The 23,262-nt window shown below is 45.7% G+C and overlaps 1 protein-coding gene across 1 annotated transcript in view; it reads right to left on the bottom strand.

Annotated features, from left to right (window-relative positions):
- Positions 1-331: 331 nt before the first annotated feature.
- Positions 332-23,262, bottom strand: part of LOC114700602 (serine/threonine-protein kinase PLK1-like) — a 27,185-nt gene continuing 4,254 nt past the window's right edge. The window contains 8 exon segments of the mRNA XM_037196890.1: positions 332-786; positions 789-813; positions 952-1,080; positions 1,083-1,151; positions 1,249-1,403; positions 1,611-1,688; positions 2,443-2,598; positions 7,076-7,295. Coding sequence (XP_037052785.1) covers positions 608-786; positions 789-813; positions 952-1,080; positions 1,083-1,151; positions 1,249-1,403; positions 1,611-1,688; positions 2,443-2,598; positions 7,076-7,295 — 1,011 coding nt within the window. The 3' untranslated portion in view covers positions 332-607.

Genomic DNA, 23,262 nt, shown 5'->3' with positions numbered 1-23,262 from the left:
GTACACCAGGCTCTGGGCCAATTCCCTGCTGGCTACATCCTTACTTCACACACCGCTTCCCGAGGCTGCTGCTACACACTCACCATGCCCTGAGAACCTGTGCTTCTGAGAGCTTCTTCCTGCCCTACTAGTCACCAACTTTGGATGCTGGGAGGTCCTGCCAGATGTCAAAGATCTGAGACAACCAGGTGCCCCAAAGGTGGACCAAGGAGTTAAGGCTATGGCTCAACCTTGTCTAGGGAGCATCAAAATATTGAACAGCAGTTTAGCAGCCTGAGGCTGTTGGAACAGAGGAATACTCTGGGTTCCGGGTACTCACAAAAACACAGGATAAGAAAAGATATGCATATATATTGAATAAATATAAAGCCAAGGAAAGAACAGTCAAATTCAATAGAAATATATCTATACAAGTTACACATTAGACTGAGGGCAGGGGAAGAGGTTATAAACTCAGATCCAAACATATACAGAAATAACTCACACAGCAACCCCTTCCCCACCCAGCCCCAAGGCCACGGGCACTGAACAGCAGTCCCGGAAGCCCAGCAACGCAGTCCCAGGCAGAGCTTGCAGAGTGAAGGGCACCAGCCCAAAGGACAGAGGCCTAGGTGTTGTCCTCCAGTCTGCTGCTGGGAGACTTTGAGCTCAGCATCCTGTCTACCATGGTGTGGGCATAGCATAGCTGTCTGCCCAGTTCCTCGCAGCAGCCATATTCCTCCAGAAGGCTCAGGCTGTATGTGTGGAAGTCCCGGTTCTTGTTGATGCAGGTCACAGCTGCCATCACGGGCACAGAATAAGTTTGGTGTGGTCCTTGGAGGGAAGAAGGGAGTGAGTGAAAAGCTCAGCTGGGGCCTGAGGTTGAGGCAAAGGGGAGGAAGGCCCCCCACCTGGTGAAAGGGACAGCACTTCCACCCCACCCAGCCACCTCAAGTACAGGCCCCTGCACACCTGGAAGAAATTAATCTGTATAGTGCCGTTGCTGAGGTGCAGGACGATGGCGCGGCTTGTGCGGAGCCATTTTTTCAGGTAGGGCAGCCGGGCCAGCTCATCACCTTCCCGGGTGTGGTGTTGGCCCCTGCCGTCATGGTGGCCCCTGCCTTCTGCAGGTGTTCATTCATGTAACTTCGGAAATGCTGGAGGAGAGTGATCTGGTTGGAAAGTTGAGGCAGGGATTGCAGAATGAGAGCCTGACCCTGAGGCAGACCCCATACCCTGCCACACCCTCTTACAGCAGCCAGTTTCCACCTTCTTCATCAAGGAGTCAGGGTGGGAGCTCATGGTGGGGTAAGACTCCATTCCATCATGGTCTATGTACTGGAGGCTGTCGCCATCATTGTAGAGGACGAGGCATGTTGAGTCATTAAAGAGTGCCCCTGTGCTGTTGTCACAGAGCTGATACCCTAATGGCAGGGGGAGGGCTGTCTTAGAAAGGCAGGAAGAGGTGGACAAAGGCTGGGAATAGCTCAGTAGTAGAGTGCTTGCATGTATTAGGCCCTAACAATTCTTGGTAACACAGCCACACAATTATGGACATCACTCACTTGTTCACTCAAAGGCTACTATGGCAGCACCATCCCCTGCCCATCGCACATTCTGGAGACACCTACCAAGTCCATACTTCATTGATTGGTCTACCCACTGGCTGACCCAGAAGATGGGGATACATGCAGGATCCTCAGCCTCCTCTGGGATAGAAACAGAGCACTGGTTAGGCCAGTCCCTTCTTCTGTCTTCTCAGATAATCCTCCCCAGAGCTGGGGGGCACCCCATGAAGCCTGTGGAGGGCTCTGACAGCACAAACCCAGACACCCAAATTGCAGCCCAGACGTCAAGTCCCAATTCGTTAAGTGGGCCCCTTTACTGTGTCTCAGGAACTGTGGTAGGTGTGGATAGGAAAAGAAAACCCTAGGCTTCTAGAAGGACCCACATACCAACCAGAGGGATGAAGAGTAATCAAAGTCATTAACATCAGGGCTGGTGGAAAGCCTAGTGCCCCAGATTAAAGTGCTGAAGAAACTGAGCAGACCCAACAATTCCTGCAACGCTGGAACCACCTCAGTGCACACGAGTCCCAACTGCAGATACATGAACGTGTCGGGAAGAAATGTTATGGAGAATTAAGTCAGGTTAGGAAGTGCTGGCAGGGGGGTCAGGGTGGTGACAGTGGGCACAAAACCCTGAGGCTGGAGCTGACCTGAGTCTCTTGAGGACCAAGGGATTAATTCCCTGGGCAGAAAGGAGACAGAAGATGCAGCTGTGCAGAGGTGACCTATCAGTCACCTACAGAGTGAGATGGGGCAGAAGCAGGCAGAAGGCACACCAGGAGGGCCTTGGGTGTCAGGCTAACTCATCTGGATTTTGATCTCCAGGAAATGGGGCCTCTGCTTGCTGACTGAGAAACCCTGCCTTCTCCAGATGGGAAGCCCCTACAGGACTCACCTTGCCGCACCAGCCTTCGCTCTGAGGGCTTGGAGGCATTGACCCTGGTCAGCTGCTGCAGCATGTCACTGAGGTGGCACTCGATGGCCTCACTTGTCCCCCAAACCACTGGTTCCTCCTTTTCCCAGGGATGGTCAGGCAAGGGTCTCTCTACACCTAAGAAGGTGACATGGTCATTAGCCAGGCACAAAACCACTGGAGGGAGCACAGGCCGGCCTGCCACAGCTAGCACTCTTCCCACAGTACCATTGGCTCTCACTGCTGTTGGGAACTGAGTCAGGACCGGGTTGGCATGTCAGGTATATGGTGCTTACTGAGAGGCCACAAAGCTTTAAGAGCTCAGGCCTCTGCTCCAGGCTGCCCTTCCAGGACACCTGCTGTTGCTGTCCCTCAGGGAGGGAGCCTGAAGGGACCGAGTGAAGCAAAGAACGAAGGGCACCTTGTGCATCCAGGAAGGCAGAAGGATGGGTGAAGCACAGTGTAAGCCTTTTGCTTTGTTTGCCTACACATAACTGAGTCTAATGAAATCCACACTGAAGCATTAGTTGGCCTATGGTGATCGGGGCTGCGCTGGTCACTGTTGCTGTCTTTATTCTTGAACAATTCACTTCCCCAAACCAGCACGTGTCAGTTCTCCCGTGAAACAGGACATTCCCTAAATTTTCAATTAAAAACAGCAACAACAATCCCACCATGCTGTATTAAGAACTTAAGTGTAAAATAAAATATCCAAGCTCTGATTTTAAAACTAGCCAAAAAGGGGCTGGAGAGATGGCTCAGCCACTAAGAGCACTGGCTATTCTTGTCAAGAACCTGGCTTTGGTTCCCAGCATTCTTATGGAGGCTCACAACTACCTGTAACTCCAGTTCCAGGGGATCCAAGACCGTCTTCTGGCCTCTGTGGTCACCAGGCATTCATGTGCTACACATTCATATATGCATGTAAAACACCCATTCACAGGAAAAACAAAATGAGACAGTTTGCAGAATATGTAAAATCAAACTTGTCCAAATAAAACTATTGAAAATGGAGGACGACTACTCCAGGATCACATAACACATGATACAATTCTCTACCTTTGGATAATCTGGAAAATGTCTATAAAACATTTTCATTTATTGCTACTTTACTAAGAAAAAAAGAATCCTAAAGGAGCAGTATTTTAATACCTCCCCATAAGATAGGATCCACAAGTCCAGCACTACAGGAAAGGGAAACAGAAAAGGGGGCTCAGCAATAGCTCAATTAACAGAGTGCTTGTCTAGTGTGAAGCCCTGAATTAACATTCTCAGCTCCTTATAAACTGGCTGTGGTGGTCCACGCCTGTAATCCTAGCACTTGGGAGACAGAGGCAGAAGGAACAGAAGCTCAAGGTCATCCTTGGCTACTGGGAATTCTAAGCAGACTGGGCCACATGAGACACTCTCTCAAAAATTTAAAGGGGAAAATAAAAATTACAGCAATAATTACTACACCAAGACCCACATGTGGGTGCCAAATTTGATGGGCAGCAGTTTTTCAAACAACTTCCTGCAAGATACTTACCAATGACCGAAAAAAACAGTATCTGTAGCAGAGACAGCCTTGTCTCCCCGACACATTGAAAAGAGCACATTCCCTCTGCAGCATTCCTGCTCAGAATGTAGAATCTTCCCTAAATCACGAGGAAGCAACAAACCCAACAGGAAAGACACTTATCAGCACCCTCTGAAAGTGTCAAGGTCAGAAGACACAAGGAAAAACCCAGAGACTGTCACAGGCTGGAGGAACTAAGAAGCTGAGGTCTCTAAATGCCATGTGCAGTACTGACTTGCACCCTGGTACAGAACAAGGTGATGTTAATGGGGAATCTGTTTGATTGACATGAGGACTGGAGTTTGTTGACAGGATTATCTTGTGGTTAACGTTTTAGTTTTGGTAATTATTCTATAGTAGAGAGATGCTGATAATGGAGGACGCTGGGGGAAGGGCACATAGGAAGTCAGCTCTGTTTTGTTTATAACACTTTGTATAGCCCTAAAATTATTCCAAAAAATCCAAGTCACTGAGTCAGGGGTGAGGCACACATTGGTAACCCCAGCATTTGGCAGTTCAAGGCTAGCTTGAACAACATGAGACTCTGTCTCAAAGCACCAAAACCAAAACTAAACCATCGCAAGTCATTTGCCTAAAAATGTAAATCTAATTGAACAGACAAACTGAGAACTTTGCATTAAATTGGTGGTATATCCACACAGAGAAACAAAGTCCTTCAAGCTACTTCTCAAAGACTACAACCCTTAATGAAATATATTAAGGTCAAATAAAACTGCAAGAAAAAATTAGTAATTCTAAATACAGTGGCACACTCCTATAAGCCCAGCATCTGGGAGGAGAGGGGGTAGTGAGGCCAGAGATTTCAAACCTGAGGCCAGTCTTGGCTTCATAGTCTGTTTAAATAAATAAATAAATAAATAAAAATAAATAAATAAATAAATAAATAAACAAATAAATGAAAAAAATGAAAAAAATGAATAAAAAATGAAGAAAAAATGAATGAAAAAAATGAATGAAATAAAAAATTAATGAAATAAATGAAATAAAAAATGAATGAAATAAAAAATGAATGAAATAAAAAAAAAATGAATGAAATAAAAAATGAATGAAATAAAAAAATGAATGAAATAAAAAAATGAATGAAATAAAAATGAAGAAATAAAAATGAATGAAATAAAATGAATGAAATAAAAATGAATGAAATAAAAATGAATGAAATAAAAATGAATGAATAAAAAATGAATGAAATAAAAAATGAATGAAATAAAAATGAATGAAATAAAAAATAAAAAATAAAAAATAAAAATAAAAATAAATAAAAATAAATAAATAATAAATAAAATAAAAATAAAATAAAAATTAAAAAGTAAAAAATTAAAAAAGTAAAATTAGAGCCGGGCGTGGTGGCGCACACCTTTAATCCCAGCACTCGGAGGCAGAGCCAGGCGGATCTCTGTGAGTTCGGCCAGCTGGGCTACTAAGTGAGCTCCAGAAAGGCGCAAAGTACACAGAGAAACCCTGTCTTGAAAAACAAAAAAAAATTTAAAATTAAAAATAAAATAAAAATATAAAAAAAAAAAAATAAAAATAAAAATAATAAAAATGAAAAATAAATAAAATAAAAAATAAAAATAAAAAATAAATAAAAATAAATAAATAAATAAAAATAAAAAAATAAATGGAAGGAAAGAGGAAGGGAGGGAGTCCAAAAAAAAAAAAAGGAATGCTACCAGGTGAGGTGTCTCACGCCTTTGATCCTAGCACTTGGAAGGCAGAAACAGGTGGATGTCTGTGAGTTGGGAGGCCAGCTTGTGAGATCTTGTCTCAAAAAGGAAGGAAGGGAGGGAGGGGAGGAAGGAGGGAAGGAAGGGAAGGAAGGAAGGAAGGACGGAAAGAGAGAGAGAGAAAGAGAGCGAGAGAAAGAGAGTGAAAGAAGAAAGAAAGAAAGAAAGAAAGGAAGGAAGGAAGGAAGGAAGGAAGGAAGGAAGGAAGGAAAGAAAGAAAGAAAGAAAGAAAGAAAGAAAGAAAGAAAGAAAGAAAGAAAGAAAGAAAGAAAGAAGGAAAAGAAACTGTGAAGACAATATGGGATTAGATTAATGCTCACAGTCCTGAAGGTTGTGCTGGTGTCTGTCATGTCTGTTTTCAAGAAGTATACACAGAAGCATTAACAGAAGAAAGTTTGCTCTTAGGGCAGGAGAGATGACTCAGTGGTTAAGAACACTGACTGCTCTTCCAGAGGTTCTGAGTTCAATTCCCAGCAACCACATGGTGGCTCATAGCCACCTGTAATGAGATCTGGTGTCCTCATAATAAATAAATAAATCTTTTTTTAAAAAAACAACAAAGTTGCTCTCAATCAGTTAAGAGAAACACATAGAGGATTGATGATGAAAACATCAAAAGAAATGTAAACAGACTGGGAAAAGAGGGTCAGATGCTTCCTGTTCGTTCTTCTACCTATTTAATCCTTTGTTTTCTTTTTCAGACAGTTTCTCTAACAGCTCTGGCTGTCCTGGTACTCGCTCTATAGACCAGGCGGGCCTCGAACTCACAGATGTACTTTAGTTTAAGTATAAAATGGCAGACTGCTGGAGTTGGCTGTAGTGACATTTCAAAAGTAAGATGTGCTGACAAACCTGTAATCCAGAGCCCTAGGCAGGAGGACTGACTCCAGAGCAGCCTGGTGACAATGAGAGACCTGTTCCTGACAGACAAAACGCAAGCACTCAAAGGGTTGAAGGTGCAGAGTGAACCATGGCTGAGAATGAGAACTGAGGATGGGTGCCGTGTTATACTCCATGTCTATACCTGACAAGTTCCAGCATTCAACAAAACATGCAAAAGAGGCGATAGAGATTTTTAAACATAATCAAAAAGAATTTCCTGGGCTTGGTGTTCAGTCCATTTTTTTCCTTATCAGATCAAATGGGTTGATTCAGTCTGTTCTTCCTGCCAAGCCCAAGAGTCAGAAGAACCCAGGGACCAGACCTCAAGGAGAGGACCCACCTCTGGGGGCAGAGTAAGGTGCATGCACCCTGAAATGCACCCTGGAAATCTGGGCTCTCTGCAGTCTACCCTACCAAGACCAAGCTTCACCTTTCTCGAGGACCATGAGAGGCTTCCTACTGCTGGGGTCCAGGCCGCTGGGAGCTACTGACAACCTTGGTGGGATGGTGAGGCAGGTGATGGGCAGATGGGCAGGGATATAGCCAGAAGTGAAGAACTCATCTTTGAGCAACTCCTCAATGGTGGGGCGGGCAGTGGGTTTTGCCTGAAGCATCTTCTGGATGAGGGAGGCAGCAACGGGATTGATGTGCTGGAGGGGAGAAGCAGAGCCTAAGTGAGATGAGACAGGGACCCCACCTGACATGTGGCTGCTCCTATCTCAAATATACCATAGCTCAGTGGCCATAAGCTCCACCAGGTCCTCCACCCCAGCTTTAGCAAGGACCAATGTCACCCTGATGGTGAGAAGGAGCATTTCCTGCCACTTGGCACTCAATATTAACTTGGGACGATTTCTGCAGCTTGCCCTTGAAAGCACATTTAGTTATTTACCACCAGAGGGGCCTCCAGGTCCCCAGACCTGTGTTTAAATCCCAGTTCCGCCCCCAGGATTCCAGCTCTGACAAATAGCGTGGGCTTTCTGGGATAAACCCTAGAACAGGCCTGTCAGTCAGAGCATTAACTCTAGGCTTCTTATGTATCAGGAATGCAGTCTTGTATATTAACTCATTTGGGCCTCACAAAAACTCCTAAAAGACTCCCTCCCCCTATATAGTTTGAGACAGGATCTCACTATGTAGCTCAGGCTAGCCTGGAACTTGAGATTCCCCTGCCTCAGCCTCACAAAAGTGAAGACTACTCACTCCACTACTATGCCTCACTTTAGATGAAGAAGCAGGCTCAGAACTGAGAAAGTGCCCCTGTCTGAGAATACACACAGCCTAGGTGATAAAGCCAGGACTTATACCACAGCAGTCCAGCTTGCTCACGCCAGTCCATGCCGTCTGCAGTGAGCTGGTTCTCTGTGACATAGCTACTCTATATACAAGTCAAGGACACCAGTTTGAAAGTGGCCATATGTCCCACGTAGACCTAGTCCCCAGAAATGGGTTATCCCTTCAAATGGATGTATGTCATTGGTTGTGAAAAAAAAGATGTCATTTTGTCACTGGAAGCCCTTGGGGAAACTTCCACGTTGTAGATGGGAAGCCTGGTTCACAAGAGTCAAGCCATCATCTGCTAAACACAGCTCAGCTGGGTGGAGATGGTCCAAGTCCCAAGCTTAAGCACGTCTGCCTCTTCTCCCCCATTTTCTCCCTGCACTTTACATCCATTCAGGAAGCTGGGCATGGGACTCAGTTGGCAGAGTGCTTGCCTATAAGCACAAAACCCAGTTCAGTTCCCAGTATACCCCATAAAGCCAGCCTGGTACTGCATGCCTGTAATCTCAACACTTGGGAGGTAGAGGCAGGAGAATCTGACATTCAAACTCAACATTCAGCGAGTTCAAGGCCAGCCTTCAGACATACATTCTCTGTGGCTATACTAGAGGCAAGGTTCTGTCCTCAGGATATAGCTGGGCTCAGTGAATAGCTTTTGGGTAAAACAAAATAAAATTGTGTTGCTGTCACCTTGGGAGCACTGTATTCATTTGGTTTCATCCGGAGATAGGTTTCTTTTTCGAATGAGGTCTCAAAAGGTGGCTTGCCCACTAGCAAGGTGTACCTGGAGGTACAAGGAAGAATTTTGCTTAAACTCCCAGGAAAGTCCAAATGCATAAGTCATTGTCTAGAGGAAGGGGGCTGTGCTGGAGTCACTGACTAGGAAGAGATGGGGATGGTCTCCAAGTCTGCCTAGTGCCACGGTAACCTTGGCTAGGACAAGCCCTCAGAAGAATGTAGCTGATAACACGTGGATACTAAGGGGCCAGGAATTCCCCAGCTCTGGGCTGCAGTAATAGAGGACTCCAAGGAGCCCAGAGGCCACTGCTATCCACCACAGGCCACCATGATGGGACTTCTGACTACCATCAGCCTTTCTGATGATCTAATTCTCCCATCAGTGCTCATCAGTGCTTCCAAAGCTTTCTTGAAAGTCTGCCCGGGACACAATTAAACCCAGGTTCAGAACTGCGATTCCATAGTCCTAACAAGCCCTCAGGTATTGATGGTTTGGGTCTGTGCATGCTTTTAGTAAACAGCAAAGAGCTGGAGGAAGAATTGTAGAGAATTTCTCGTCCCTTCTCTGGACCTTAAGTCCAAGCTACAGGAAATCCTACATCCTACACCAGATTGATAAGGAAATAGGGCTTCATGTGGGCAACCTGCTCCCTGAAATAGCCTTTCTCTAAGGAAGAAGGATCCAGAGGGTAAGGTCAACTGGATGAAGTGCCTCAGAAAGCCCCATTGAGACCCATAACTCCTGAGTCCATTCCCAACTTACATGATGCACCCGATGGACCATACATCCTCCTCAAAACTTCCCAGTCTCACCGCTTCGGGAGCTACGAAGTTCTGGGGGCTACAAAAGGTCTTCATTGTTCCTCTTCATATTCCACTTTGGTTGCCAGCCCGAAACCCCCTGGGACAGAGGAAAGAAGAGAGGGCGCTCAGCTGCTAGGCGTGGGTCACCTGTGGTTGCAGACAGCTGCCTCAGGTCTGACCATTGAGAATCAGACTCCAAAGTCTCTGTTCCGGGAACCTTTCTACTTTGCTGGCCCTGGCTGGCCTCCCACTGCCCTTTACACTGCTCTTTTAGAGAGCAGGGCTAGAGCAGTAAGATGGCTCAGTGGGCAGAGGTGCATGCCTCTAAGACAGATGGCTGGAGTTGACCCTGGGACTCACACAGTGCAAGGGGAAAACCGACTCCTGAAAGTTACCTCCTATCCCCACCCCTCACGTAAATAAATGACATTTAAGACCCGTGACAACAGAATTGGATGCACTGGGGAACCAAGTAAACACTCTTCGGACTGCTGACGGACAAGATGAGAAAGGTGACATGGGTACAGGGGCTGAGGCAAATCAGAGTCTCAAGGGAACAGGACTTTTCAGCTCAGTAAAGGGACAGCTAAGGGAATGCTGCCAGCCTTGCTCCATGGCATACGTCTAGACCTCCAGTTTAAAAGGGAAACTGAGGAGCACCTGGCTCAGTGCTGTGACATAGGGTAGTAATTGGGGGAGGCACCCCCAAGTAAACTATTATTTTCAGAACTACTGTATTGAGATACACAAGACAGCAACAGCAAACACAAAAACAAAAAGAGCAAATGCATCTAAAGGCAAGACACTGGCGTGTGGGCCCCTCACTTTCCATTTCTAGACTAGAGGGCGTTCTGGAGGGCAGCACCTCCATGTCCCACCGGCCCTCCATTTCTCTGGCTCCTGTTCTCCCAGATTTCCTCTCCTTGCCTCCTCTTGTACTGGCACCAGGCACCCGCAGGTCCAGCACCTTACCTATTTTCACCTCCAGATCCTCGTTCAGGAAGACGTTGCTCAACCTAAGGTTCCCGTGAATGACCTGATTGTGGTGCAGGTACTGGCAGCCCAGGATTATCTGCCTTAGGTAGTAGCGCGCCTCCAGCTGGGTCAGGGCTTTCTTCCTCTTGTGCAGCTCCAGGAGGGACTGAGGGAGAAGGAAGAAGTTACTGAAGCCCACCGAAAAGGGTGGCCAGCTGGATGGGACCAGGACTAAGCTCTCGGGATTAAAGGGAGGTCTTGGCAGACTCCTGATGATTCTGCCCATACACGGGTCATTATCATTCACAGGACCCTCTCCTGTTAATGCGTGCCCTTATCCAGAGTCTTTTCTCAACCCCACTCAGCACCCTCACTAGAAGCCTTTCCATAATCGCTTGAAACCCAAGCACTCCTCTAAGGCTACTTCCAAGGCATCTGTAACCCCTTTGCCAGCAAATTCACAGTGTGAGCACCCCAGTCCCACAGCAGAAACACTCACCCTCTCCCGACAAAGTTCCAAAATCACAAACACAAATTCACTGTCTTCGAAAACGCTGTGGAAGCCGACGATGTGTTGATGTGAGAGGCTGCGGTGAATGGAAATCTCTTTGGACAGCTTCTTCTTCTGGGAGGGTGTGAGCAAAGACTTAGGCACGATCTTGGCTGTGAACACCTTCTTTGTGTCTGGGTCTGAGATCTCAAAGCATTTGACAATGCCTGCTTCACTCAGAAAGCGTCCCCTTACATAAAGGCACCTGCTGCGTTTGTCCACTAAGACCTCTGGAATCTCTTTCAACAGTGGGGTGGCCACTGGGACCTGCATCTCCCTGGACCCTGGCTTTCCGGAGGTCGGCTGGTGCTCCAGCCAGCTTTCCAGCTTTGGCTGATGCTTTCATGCTCCTAAACTTGCTCTGCTCCCCCTGGAATTCAAACAAGGCTCTGAGAATCTTTCAAAGGCCTGTGAGGTGCTGATTGGCCACAGGGATTCAAAACGGAAGCCACCCAGCACTCTGCATCATGTGAGTGCTCTAATGGTGCAGCTCCTTTTAAAACCTGTATCTTTTTTTTTTTTTTTTTGAGACAGGGTTTCTCTGTGTAGTTTTGCGCCTTTCCTGGAACTCACTTGGTAGCCAAGGCTGGCCTCGAACTCACAGAGATCCGCCTGGCTCTGCCTCTCGAGTGCTGGGATTAATGGCTTGCGCCACCACCACCAGGCTAAAACCTGTATCTTGTGAGTAAGAAACTTGATGGGCAGGGACTTGAGGATTGAATGCACGTGGGATAGCCTAGGAAACTAAGAACTAATTGGATACAGGTTAGTTGATTCTGTGAGTCTTCTTGTGGTGTCCTTGACCCCTCGGGTTCCTACAATCCTTTCTCCTCCTGTTTTCTAGGATTCACTGAAATCCTTCTAGTATTTGGCTGTGAGTTTTCATCAGTTTCCATCATTTGGTGAATGGTGCCTCTCTGTTAACTTTTTTAAAAAGATCATTTGCAGATTGCCCTGTGCCCTGTGGCCACTAGATCTATGGTCAAGTCTACAGTGGTCTTCAACCTCGGTATAGATAGCCACCCTTAAGCTGAGTCTTCCTCTAGCTATTTGCAAAGTTCCCAAGGCAGAAGAAAACTTTGCTGCTCTGAGCATTTGAAAGGAAGTATTTGGTTGCGAGTGTTTCTCCTTTCACTGAATTATTCCAGGATTCATGTCTGGCTGGTGACATTATGTGCCATAGTCACTCATATGAAGGCCATCTATGGGGTGAAATTTAAGGATGAGAATGTCATTCTGAACATTCAGGTCCTAGTATTTCATGCATGGCAAATGATGAACCAAGACAAACAATTCCCAGTTTTCATCTGCACTGCAGAGACTCAGTGTTTTCATGGCAAACACATGGTCCTTGGGAATGCTAAAGAAGACATGAGCATTGTTGAAGCCATGAGCACCTTGGGTCCAAGAAGAGCAAGTTCAGCAAGAAGCTCGCCACTGCCAACTATGGGACAGCTGTGACAGTTCTGACTGACATACACCTTAAACACCAGACCCTCCCATCTGCAGCTCAGAGGGCACCCATCCAACTGTGGCACCCATCCTTCTGCTATTCATATCTTATAGTCCTTGAGTCCTGCTGCTCTTCTTTGGGTTTGTAATTTCCTCATTCCCCTGATGTTGAGCTGGATTGCATAGTTAAGATTATTATTATGAGTAGAAACCAAATAAGAGAAAGACACCATGTTATAACAAATCAATACCTTCAATCTAAAAAGTGTTTTATTTTGCCAAGTAGAGGGGAGGCTGGGGAGGAGCTGGTAGTTCAATCTTGGGGTAGCAAGCTGAAAAGCCAGACAAACACTAGAGCTGCTAATTTCCTTCCAATGCTCCTTTGATGCTAAAGCATCTGCATTCTGATTCCTAAATGCCTTCCTAAACATCTCCTGACAGCTTCCCTTGTAAACACATGCAACTCCTTCAGACTTTTCTGCTGCTTTGAAAGTCTGTTAGTGCTGCTAGGCAAGGGAACCTTTGAATGTTACCTTCTTTATAGAGAAGCAAAGAGGCCTAACTTAACATTAGGGCAGCCATGACAGGATGCAAACTAACAATATTAGAACTAGGTCTCACCATTACAATAGCCAGGAAAAGCCACAAATGTACCCTGCAGGAGACGAATCAGAATTGAGACAAACAAGTACTAAGTGCTCATTAAGGATAGCTTACTTGATTTGTATATAGACTGCCAATTTCCTTGCAGCCAGTACCAACCACTGTTTGACAGAACTTCTGTTACCTCACTCCTGCCCAATCAGGAGTTCAACCCCCATCTGAACCCAGAATTCCCCTAACCCCCATCCTTTACTCCTTAAAAACTCTGCCTCAACTGAACTCGATTCTCTCCCTCATCCAACTACTGTGTCGGAATGCATGGAGAGCCCAAGCTGGATCTTGCATTAAAGGTTCTTTGCTTTTGCATATGAACTCAGACTCTGGGTGGTCTCTGAGGGGCTCATGACATGGGCGTAACAGGAAGTAGGTTGTGAAAGGAGAACTTGGCATCTGTTCATTTCTGAAATTGTATCATGGATTAAATGTGGCATGAAGAGATTGTGCTGGGAGTTAAGATTAGGACTGTCTGTAATTTTTTTCCATCTTAGCATCAGACTGCTTAGTTATACAGTAGGTGTATTATTAGATCTGTTTACCATTATATTGTGAATTGACTCAGGTATCAGGAAGATCACCTCTAGCCTTAGCCTGTCATGACTAGTTGAAACTGGTAACTAAAATCTTTAGGAACTCCCTTTTCTCTCATAGTTTCAAGAGACAGTAAATTATATATTATCTGTCATGTAAAGGACTAAGTGACTGCAGTGAGGCAGACAGTGGAAGGATGTGATAAAGTGTGCCATGTAGGGGTTGTTCTCTCTCTCTCTCTCTCTGTCACACACACACACACACACACACACACACACACACGCACACACACACACACACACACACACATCTAGAAAGGTGACTATGAGACGGGAGGAGGGGACCTAATGGGAGGAGGGAGGCAAAGAGGATAATGGTGTCTATGAGATGGACGAAGAAAGTCAATCTGTTTGGGGTGGAGAGAGGGAAGGTCTATTTGAAGGAGTGGGAAAGGTAGTGAGAGCATAAATGAAAACATAACATATGAAAAATGTCAGAGCAGCTCAGTTCTATGCTAAATATAAAAATCCCACAAAACAAAATGAAGCCGAGGTGTGCATGGAACAGCACAGCATCCAGGGTCAAACATCGTCAGCTCCTGGAGGCAGTTTCCCGTTAATGAAGGTCTAGATTGGGTTCACAGGTCAGTGGGAAGTTGTTGCCACCTTTCCAGCAGGGGTCCATTCATCTGCTGTTTTCTATACACAGAAGGATTTTCCATGAATGCTCACGGAGATGGATGTGCTGAGGAGCCATGCCAAGAATCTGCTCAAGAAACATATTTCATGTAGAGGTGCATACCCACAGTGTCATTTACTCAGGAGGCCCAGGCAGGTGTAACACTTGAATTCGGGGCTTTAAGATCATCCTGGGCATCATAGTAAAGACCAGCCTCAAAAAATACACATGATAAACTTAGTGTTCATGTAATTTTTTCCTTCTTATGGTATGTTTCTTCCCTGGTCTAGGGATGTAGGTCAATTGGTCCTGGGCTCCATCCTCAACACTCACACAAATAGGGCATGGTGCTGCCTGCCTGTAATTGAAGGACATGGGAGGCGAAGGCTGAAGGATCAGAAGTTCTAGGTCATCCTTGCTGCACAGTGAGTAAAAGGCCAGCCAGGAGTACACGAGACCCTGCCTCATTAAGACACATGTACTGTCTCTCACACAGGTATCCTTGCTTTGAAAATTTTCTTTTGTGTGTTTTTGGAGTACATGTGGAAGCCAGGTAATTAGAGACAGGCCATTGGGGATGGATTCATGAGGGCAGGTGGATTTAGTAAAATATAGGTAAAAAGTCAAGGTAGAGAGGGGGGATGCTCGGAGTGGGAGGGTTCAAACATGGATGGGGAAGTGAAGCATTGGAAAAGACTTAACTAGAATGAAGGGCATGTGAAAAAGCTATAAGAAAACCTACATCTTGCAGCCAAAGTAAAAAATATAATCAGAAGGGATAGTAAACACAGGTTGCATGAAAGAATGGGGGAGAACATTCCAGGTTAAAGGCATAAGTGGGGCTGGCAGCAGGCTGGTAGGGGAGAGTGGGGTGGGGAGGGTAAACTGTGCAGGGGTGAGTTAACAAAAACTAAAGATGTCGGAAGAAGCCTTTTGACAATCCAGCATTTGTAAGCTAATTAAAAATGAAACAAAGATAAAAGGATGCTGGTAAGGATACTGTCCCCATGTCATTCCACACCAGTGCTGTAAGAGGCTTATCTGTGAATGAAGCAGACCCTGAATGAGTCAATGAGGAGGTTTTGTAAGGCTGGTCCTTTAAAAGCTGGAGATCCAAAGATTAACAAAGCTACAATTTTCACTAGGTGTTGATGTCCATTTCTTAATCTGCAGAACCTGTGATTTCAGTGCCCATAATGGAACCGAATGAATGAATTGATTAACTGAATAAAGCATGCAAGCTGGGAGACACCATGAGCAGAAGAAAATGAGACTGAATGGGTTTTCCCGCTTGGTGGTCATTAGGGACTTGTTGGGGAATAATTACAGTGGAAGAAATGTCCACGTGTGACCTCGCTACAACTTAACAGCCAGGTGAATCGTATATGGAACAAGTTACACACGCCAGAACAGCAGGAGTTACAGTTCCCTGGGTCTGATGCCTCACACCTGTTTATCAGGGGTTGGGAGACTGAGGTAGGAGATTACAGGCATGTAGAAGGTACCAAGTTTATGTGGGTGCTGAGCTTTGAACCCAGGGCCTCATGCATGCTACACTTCTAGTCCCTGGAAGGAATATGAAATTTAGACAAAACCCTTTAAATTTTTAATATGGATTTTTGTGCAAATTTGAGGTCAGCATGGGCTACATGGTGAGACTGTGTCTAAAGAGTAATGGTTCAATGACATCATGGAAACAGGTCAGAAAAGGACCAGAAAATATCCTTTGAATTCAGCAAAGGGTTTAGATACCAATTTTAGGTGATAGATTTGCTCATTACTTTGACATAGCTATTCTTACTTCTAACACTGTGCATAGCACAAGGTATTTCCTAAAATACCTTATTTGATATTGTTCTTGTTTGGCAAAAGTCAATTTAACTTACATTTATATTTCAGTGGCAATAACAAGACCAATTTCAACATATTAATGTTACCCACTGCATGCAGATTCTGGGAGGAAAGACAACAGAAAGAACTCACACTAAACGTAGTCTATGCTGGAATAAGGCAGTGGGTGAAGCTCAGGGCCACAGTACTTTGCTGGAATTCAAGAAGCAGTTCTCAACCTTTGGGCCTTGACCCCTTTATGAACCTCTAGTTCCAAAAATATTTACATTACAATTCAAAACAGTACCAAAAGTACAGTTATGAAGTAGCAATGAAAATAATTTTATGGTTGGGGATCACAATATGAGGAACTCGGGGTGTTTAAGGAGGCACTGAAAATGCCTGATCTGGAAAGACATTGAATGACAGAGAGGCCAACACATGCGTCCAGGAAACAACTGTAAATCACGTGCGGACAGTAACTGGGAAAGATCATCATAGATTTGATCGTGAAGCTCAACTTCAATGACTTTAAAATGTTACATCATCTCTATAAACAAAATGTGATATCCTCTGTTAAGGGGAGATGTTTAACCAGCCACGGTGGATCATGTCTAGAATTCCAGTCCCCAAGAGGTTAAGTCAGGAGGATTGCCTCCAGTATTGAGGCCACGCCCCATCTGAGGGCACACCACGAAAGCCTCCTGTGGTTGGTGCTTTCCCATTTCCCAGCTCCATAGAGCTGAGAGAGGCGGGGCGCTACAGTAGCCCTGCCCCCCCAACCCCCCACCTCCCGCTAGTATTTAATGCTTTCCAAGTGGGGCTGGAAGCCTGCACCTCTGAGAGAAGTCTCGAAGGCACGCCCCCTTCCAGCCCTTTGCTGGAAGATACCAAGTGCGAGCTTGGTACTCACTCAGCATGCTGCCTGCAGAAACACCCTCGAGGTGCAAGGATACACGGGCCTCTGCCTCCTAGGCCCTGAGAAGCTTGCAGAAAACTGGCACACTCCTCCGAGTGGGGCGTGGGGTGAGTTGCGGGTACAGCAGGGCAGAATTTAGGGGCACCCCCAAGGGCTGGGCAAGGCTAGAGCCTGAGCATCCGAGCCAGAGAACGGGGGTCCTTAAAGCAACTCCCTGAATCCGCCCCAGACTGGAGGCCCGGACTCTCTCTGGGGTCCTCTGTGCATGCTCCCGAGCTGAGGTCCCAATTTTCTACAGTACAGCACTGATGTGATTAACCTTGCTAGGGAGCTTGGGAAGTATCGGAGCATTGATCCTTTCTTCTCACAAGTCAGGTTTTCTTCTTTCCTGAAAGGAGTTTTGTATCACTGATAAGGGAAGAGTCGGGGAGTTAGGAAATAATTGCTTGAAAGTTATGTCTGGAAATGGATAAAAGTCTACACCTGGATGATGCTGGGAAATTCTAGGCAGAGGCTCTACCCGAGCCACAACCCCAGCCTCTCATAAGAGGATCCTAGGCAGGGACTACACCCCTGAGCCAAACCACCAGCCCCTCACTGGGGGATTCTAGGTGGGGGCTCTACCTCTTAGCCATGCCCAAGTCTCTCACTGGGGGACCCTAGGCAGGTGCTCCAACCCTGAGCCATGCCCTTACCCTGAAAAGAATTGTTTTTAATAAAATACATTTACTTCTGAAGGCTGCAAGAACAAGGAATGGGTTGATGCTAATAGCCTGCTAACAGTACCTCACCTATTTTCACCTCCAGATCCTCGTTCAGGAAGACGTTGCTCAACCTAAGGTTCCCGTGAATGACCTGATTGTGGTGCAGGTACTGGCAGCCCAGGATTATCTGCCTTAGGTAGTAGCGCGCCTCCAGCTGGGTCAGGGCTTTCCTCCTCTTGTGCAGCTCCAGGAGGGACTGAGGGAGAAGGAAGAAGTTACTGAAGCCCACCGAAAAGGGTGGCCAGCTGGATGGGACCAGGACTAAACTCTCTGGATTAAAGGGAGGTCTTGGCATACTCCTGATGATTCTGCCCATACCCGGGTCATTATCATTCACAGGACCGTCTCCTGTTAACACGTGCCCTTACCGAGAGTCCTGAAACCCAAGCACTCCTCTAAGGCTACTGCAAGGCATCAGTAGCCCTTTGCCAGCAAATTCCCTATGTGAACACCCTCTCCCGACAAAGCTCCAAAATCACAAACATAAATTCACTGTCTTCGAAAACGCTGTGGAAGCTGACAACGTGTTGATGTGAGAGGCTGCGGTGAATGGAAATCTCTTTGGACAGCTTCTCCTTCTGGGAGGGTGTGAGCAAAGACTTAGGCACGATCTTGGCTGTGAACACCTTTTTTGTGTCTGGGTCTGAGATCTCAAAGCATTTGACAACGCCTGCTTTACTCAGAAAGCGTCCCCTTACATAAAGGCGCCTGCTGCGTTTGTCCACTGAGACCTCTGGAATCTCTTTCAACAGTGGGGTGGCCACTGGGGCACTGGGACCTGCATCTCCCTGGATCCTGGCTTTCCAGAGGTCGGCTGGTACTCCAGCCAGCTTTCCAGCTTTGGCTGCTGCCTTCATGCTCCTAAACTTGCTCTGCTCCCCCTGGAATTCAAACAAGGTGCTGGGAATCTTTCAAAGGCCTGCGCGTTGCTGATTGGCCACGGGGATTCAAAACTGAAGCCACCCAGCACTCTGCATCATGTGAGTGCTCTAATGGTGCAGCTCCCTTTAAAACCTGTATCTTGTGAGCAAGAAACTTGATGGGCGGGGACTTGAGGATTGAATGCTCATGGGATAGCCCGGGAAACCAAGAACTAATTGGATATGCAGAGATCGTCATCCTGACCAGATTTGGTCCTGGTTTCTTCTCAGCCAGAGTGCTCATGTGGTTCACCTGTGCCTCATTGTTCTGTGAGGATCTAACACCTTCCTCTGGCTTTGAAGTGGCTTCTGGGGATTCCAACTCATAGCAGGTGCCCTGTCTGCTGAGCCGTCTTTCCAGCAATCCCCACTCTTTAAATTTTTAATTAATTTATTTTTTAATAATTTAATAATAAAAAACTGTCTTTCTAAGCTGCCTAGATAGGCTTTGGACTTAGCAGCCCTGCTTCAGCCTCTATATGCCGATATTACAGGAGTACGCCACCACTCTTGAGTTATTTAAACTTTTCACTGAAATATGGTGTGCTTATAGAAAACTGGTCTGGTTATAATTGCACATGTTGAGTTTCCTCTAGCTGGACACATACTGTATAGAGTATCCAGACTGAAAAAGAAGGCACTTCCAACATACCAGAGGTCCCCTGTGACTGCTGTTGGGTCCTGGGAACCACCTCTAGCAATCCTACTATTCTAGTCAGAGGACTGGGCAGGTATCAGGTCTGGCTGCTGTGGTGTTAAAATGTTGCAAAGCAAAAGCAACACAGAAAAAGGCAGCGTGGGGGCAGGGAAGGCAGGCCCAGCAGCTCGGGCCTATTGGATGAGTGCTCTACCACCTGCCTGCTTCCCAACCCTGTGCGAAGCTCTTATAGCAAAAGCTACTATCAGTGGGATCCACACAGCTAGTCCAACTTTTCATTTTAAAAAATGATCAATTAGCCTTTAAAGGGGGTTATATGTAAAAGGCACAAAACCATTTTCTTCTTTTTTGCCATTAGTATTTTTTATGCAACTTGACCAGAGAACTGTGCTGGGGAACTGGTGACAATATCTTACATAGTGAGGTGTGTGTCCCCTCCCCAATTTCTAAGACTATATTTGGAGAGAGGCCTTGAAACCATGACTTAAGAAGTTGTTGGACCTGTGAGATGGCTCAGTATGTAAAGGCACTTGACACTCAGCCTGATGCCCAGAGTTAGAGCCTCAGAGCCCACTCCCCCAAAGTTGCCCTCTGCTTCCACACTTGTGTTCACACACACACACACACACACACACACACACACACACACACACACACTGGAGGGAGAGACTCACACAGTGCTAATGTCCCAAGTGTCTGTTTTTAGGTCAGGTTGCTCTCAAACATTAAAGAGCAATGAACGTCAAAGAGGACTTAAGAGAGGGAAAGACAAGAGACAGTAATGAAGGAAAAGAATGACAAGTGTTCTCTCTCTTATAGGAATCTAGATTAAATTTTATGACGTGTGTGTGAGTGAGAGAGAGAGAGAGGGAGAGAGAGAGCGAAGAGAGAGAGAGAGAGAGAGAGAGAGAGAGAGAGAGAGATTGAGATTGCACACAGGTGGAAGTCAGACATGAACCTGTGGGAGTAGCTATCTTCATTATGTGGGTCCTGGGGATAGGGAATTGAACTCAGGTTATCAGGTTTGGTGGAAAACATCTTTACTTGCTGACCCATCTTACTGGTCCAGGAAGCTACATTTAAATGAACATGCACACCAGTGAACATAAACATTTAAGATGAACTTCTGGTTGAGTGTGGCAACACACACCTGTAATTGTAGCATTATGAAGCTAATCTAAAGTTTAGGTCAGAGGGGATACAAAATGAGACCATCTAAAAATATCAGTCTTGGCTTTCTGATGTGTGCGTGTTCGTGAGAGAGAGAGAGAGAGAGAGAGAGAGAGAGAGAGAGAGAGAGAGAGAGAGAGAGAGAGACAGAGACAGAGAGAGAGAGACAGAGAGAGAGACAGAGAGAGAGAGAGAGAGAGAGAACGGACAAAGGGATGGAACCTAGAGAACCTAGAGCCAAACCTTAAATGTGCTTTTGCTATGGTCTCATTTTGCAGTCTATGTTTATCACCTGAACTTACCCTATAGCTCAGGCTCACATCCAATTCATAACAATCTTCTAGCCTCAGCCTCCTGAATGCAAGGCATGATTCCTTATACCAGCTTGGTTCTGAGACTTTTGTCCAGTTCTGCAATGCTTTTGAATGTAAACTTCTCAATGAATTAGTTGAAACACTATCAATTTTCCAGTTATATTTAGGGAATTTTGTACTTTTTGCTGTTGTTAGCAATTAGTCGTATGGCCTTATGCAGGGCAGGTGTGCTGTCTTTTGTCAAATCCCAGTCCTTGAGTGATCTCTTTTGTGGCAGAATTAACATAATAGGACACTTACTATTACTTGAATCAATTTGCCCCCCTTCAGAAATTTCTTCTCAACATAGATTTCTTAAAAAATTTGATGAACAATTTGGTGTCATCATGTCCATTTAAATCTTAACATGCATGACTCTGTTTTGGTTTTAGCTTGGCTTACTGAAATCCAAGATGAGTATTACAACTTTTATTTAACAGTTTATTATTGTTGTACAGGACTACATAAAGTCACTTTTATGCAAGTATACAAATGCTCTCGGTGCATAGCCTGCATGTCCGACCATCAGTGCATTTGTCTCCAGACAGTTCTACTTCTCACTTCATGGCACTAGTATGTACACAAGTTTATGTAGCTATAAAAGATCCAAAGTAGGAGAAAACTCATTATTTTCCTTTCTGAGAATGACTCCCTTGTGTTAACCTGGTTGCATCCATTTTCCTGCAAGCAACTTCATTTTTGCCAACATTTTATTTTTAAAGGATATGCAAGAAACTGTGGGAAAACAGAGAATCTGTGCAATCTCCCCCAGTCCAGCACCAACCACACGTCCAAGCTGCAATCTCTATTTCTGACTAGCTAGCTGCCTGCAGTTTGGAAGCTTCTGCAATGCCCTCCTGTACTCAAAGTTTGCTAGATGGTTCACAGAACTCAGACAAACACATTAGTGTGCATTTACCAACTTGTTATGGTGTATTCAAGGACACATGATGGACAGAGGAAGGCCAGTAAAGAGGCATGCTAAGATTCACAAGGGTCCCCCAGCCAGAGTCTCTTATTTTCAAGGAGTTGAGGTACTCTAGTCCCTTGGCATATGGTAGTATTCTAGTTCACAGACAAGAAAATCCTAAGCTTCATACTTGGGGTGGAGGTTCTATGAAGGCTTCTTTAGGTGGACATGGGTGATTATACCACTGGTCACCAGTGATCCACTTGAGTGGAGGTCAAGTGAAGTGGGACTGAAAAGTCCAACATGAGGCTGGTTCCTGTGAAGTTCCTTCAGTATTGTGGTCACCCTAAGTCAAGCTGAAGTATAGCTGGACTTGCCTGCTTATCTTTGTCTTATACTTCAAAAAGGTTTCAGAAACCAAAGTCAAGTATTTTAACAGAAGATACTCCTGTTGTTCCACTGTGGATGTTAGAGAGAGTCAGAGACCATTCACAAACCCCTCAATTTTAGATGGGTGGGAGTTAGCCTAGTTTACAAAGTGCTTGCCTAGTACTGTGGTGCAACACCCCAGAACCACATAAATCGAGCACGGTGGTACATGGCTGTAATCCCAGCACTTCAGACGTTCAAAGTCACCTTTGAACATAGTTGCTTCACGGCCACATAGTTTTGTGCTACATGAGACTTTGTCTACGAAAATAAAATCTATGGATTTTTAATTTCCTACAATAGCATTCTCCTTCATCCAACTCAGGTGGTCGGGGAAGGGGTTTGCATCTTAGAGTCACCTGGGGTGCTGACTAAAGATCCTGACTCACCAAAACCCACCCTCAGCCAATTAAGTTATCTTGGAGGATGGAGCATAGGTGCTTGACCTCCAAGGGCTCACACCCTCAAAAGAAAGCTTCGATTCCCTTCCCTGGGAATCATTAACAGTCAGAACCTCTTCAGTTAGGGGTGGGAAGTCTTGAGCCCCCTTTCTCCGTGTTACAATATTGACTGGCTTGATTATGTTCATTAGTGTCGTGATCCAGGCCTGTGGTGTCCAGAAGACAGTCTCACTGCCGTCTTCCAGACCCCTGAGTTTTACAATGTTTTCACCCCACTCCCATGTTAGTTCCTGAGTCTTGAGGTGGTGTGTGTGTGTGTGTGTGTGTGTGTGTGTGTGTGTGTGTGTGTAGTTGTATGCTTTTAAAAGATTTTACTGCTTGTAGTCCAAAACTCACTCCTGTTAAGTATAGATTTGCAGCAGAATGCCAGTATCATCATGGCTCAACGTTAGGACATATGCATCACACAAGAAGCCCCCCATCCATCAGCAGTGAGCACATACTCCTGCGGTAGATGGAACAGGGCAAGACAGCCTCCAACCCTTGCTTTTCTATCGTTTGGGAGTCCAGACCTGCACTTCAACAGGTGCCATG

Source organism: Peromyscus leucopus, chromosome 18 (genome assembly GCF_004664715.2).
Source record: "Peromyscus leucopus breed LL Stock chromosome 18, UCI_PerLeu_2.1, whole genome shotgun sequence".
In the NCBI taxonomy this organism is placed as follows: domain Eukaryota; kingdom Metazoa; phylum Chordata; class Mammalia; order Rodentia; family Cricetidae; genus Peromyscus; species Peromyscus leucopus.
Note: the sequence above shows the minus strand (reverse complement) of the source record. Positions and strands in the feature narration are given on the sequence as shown.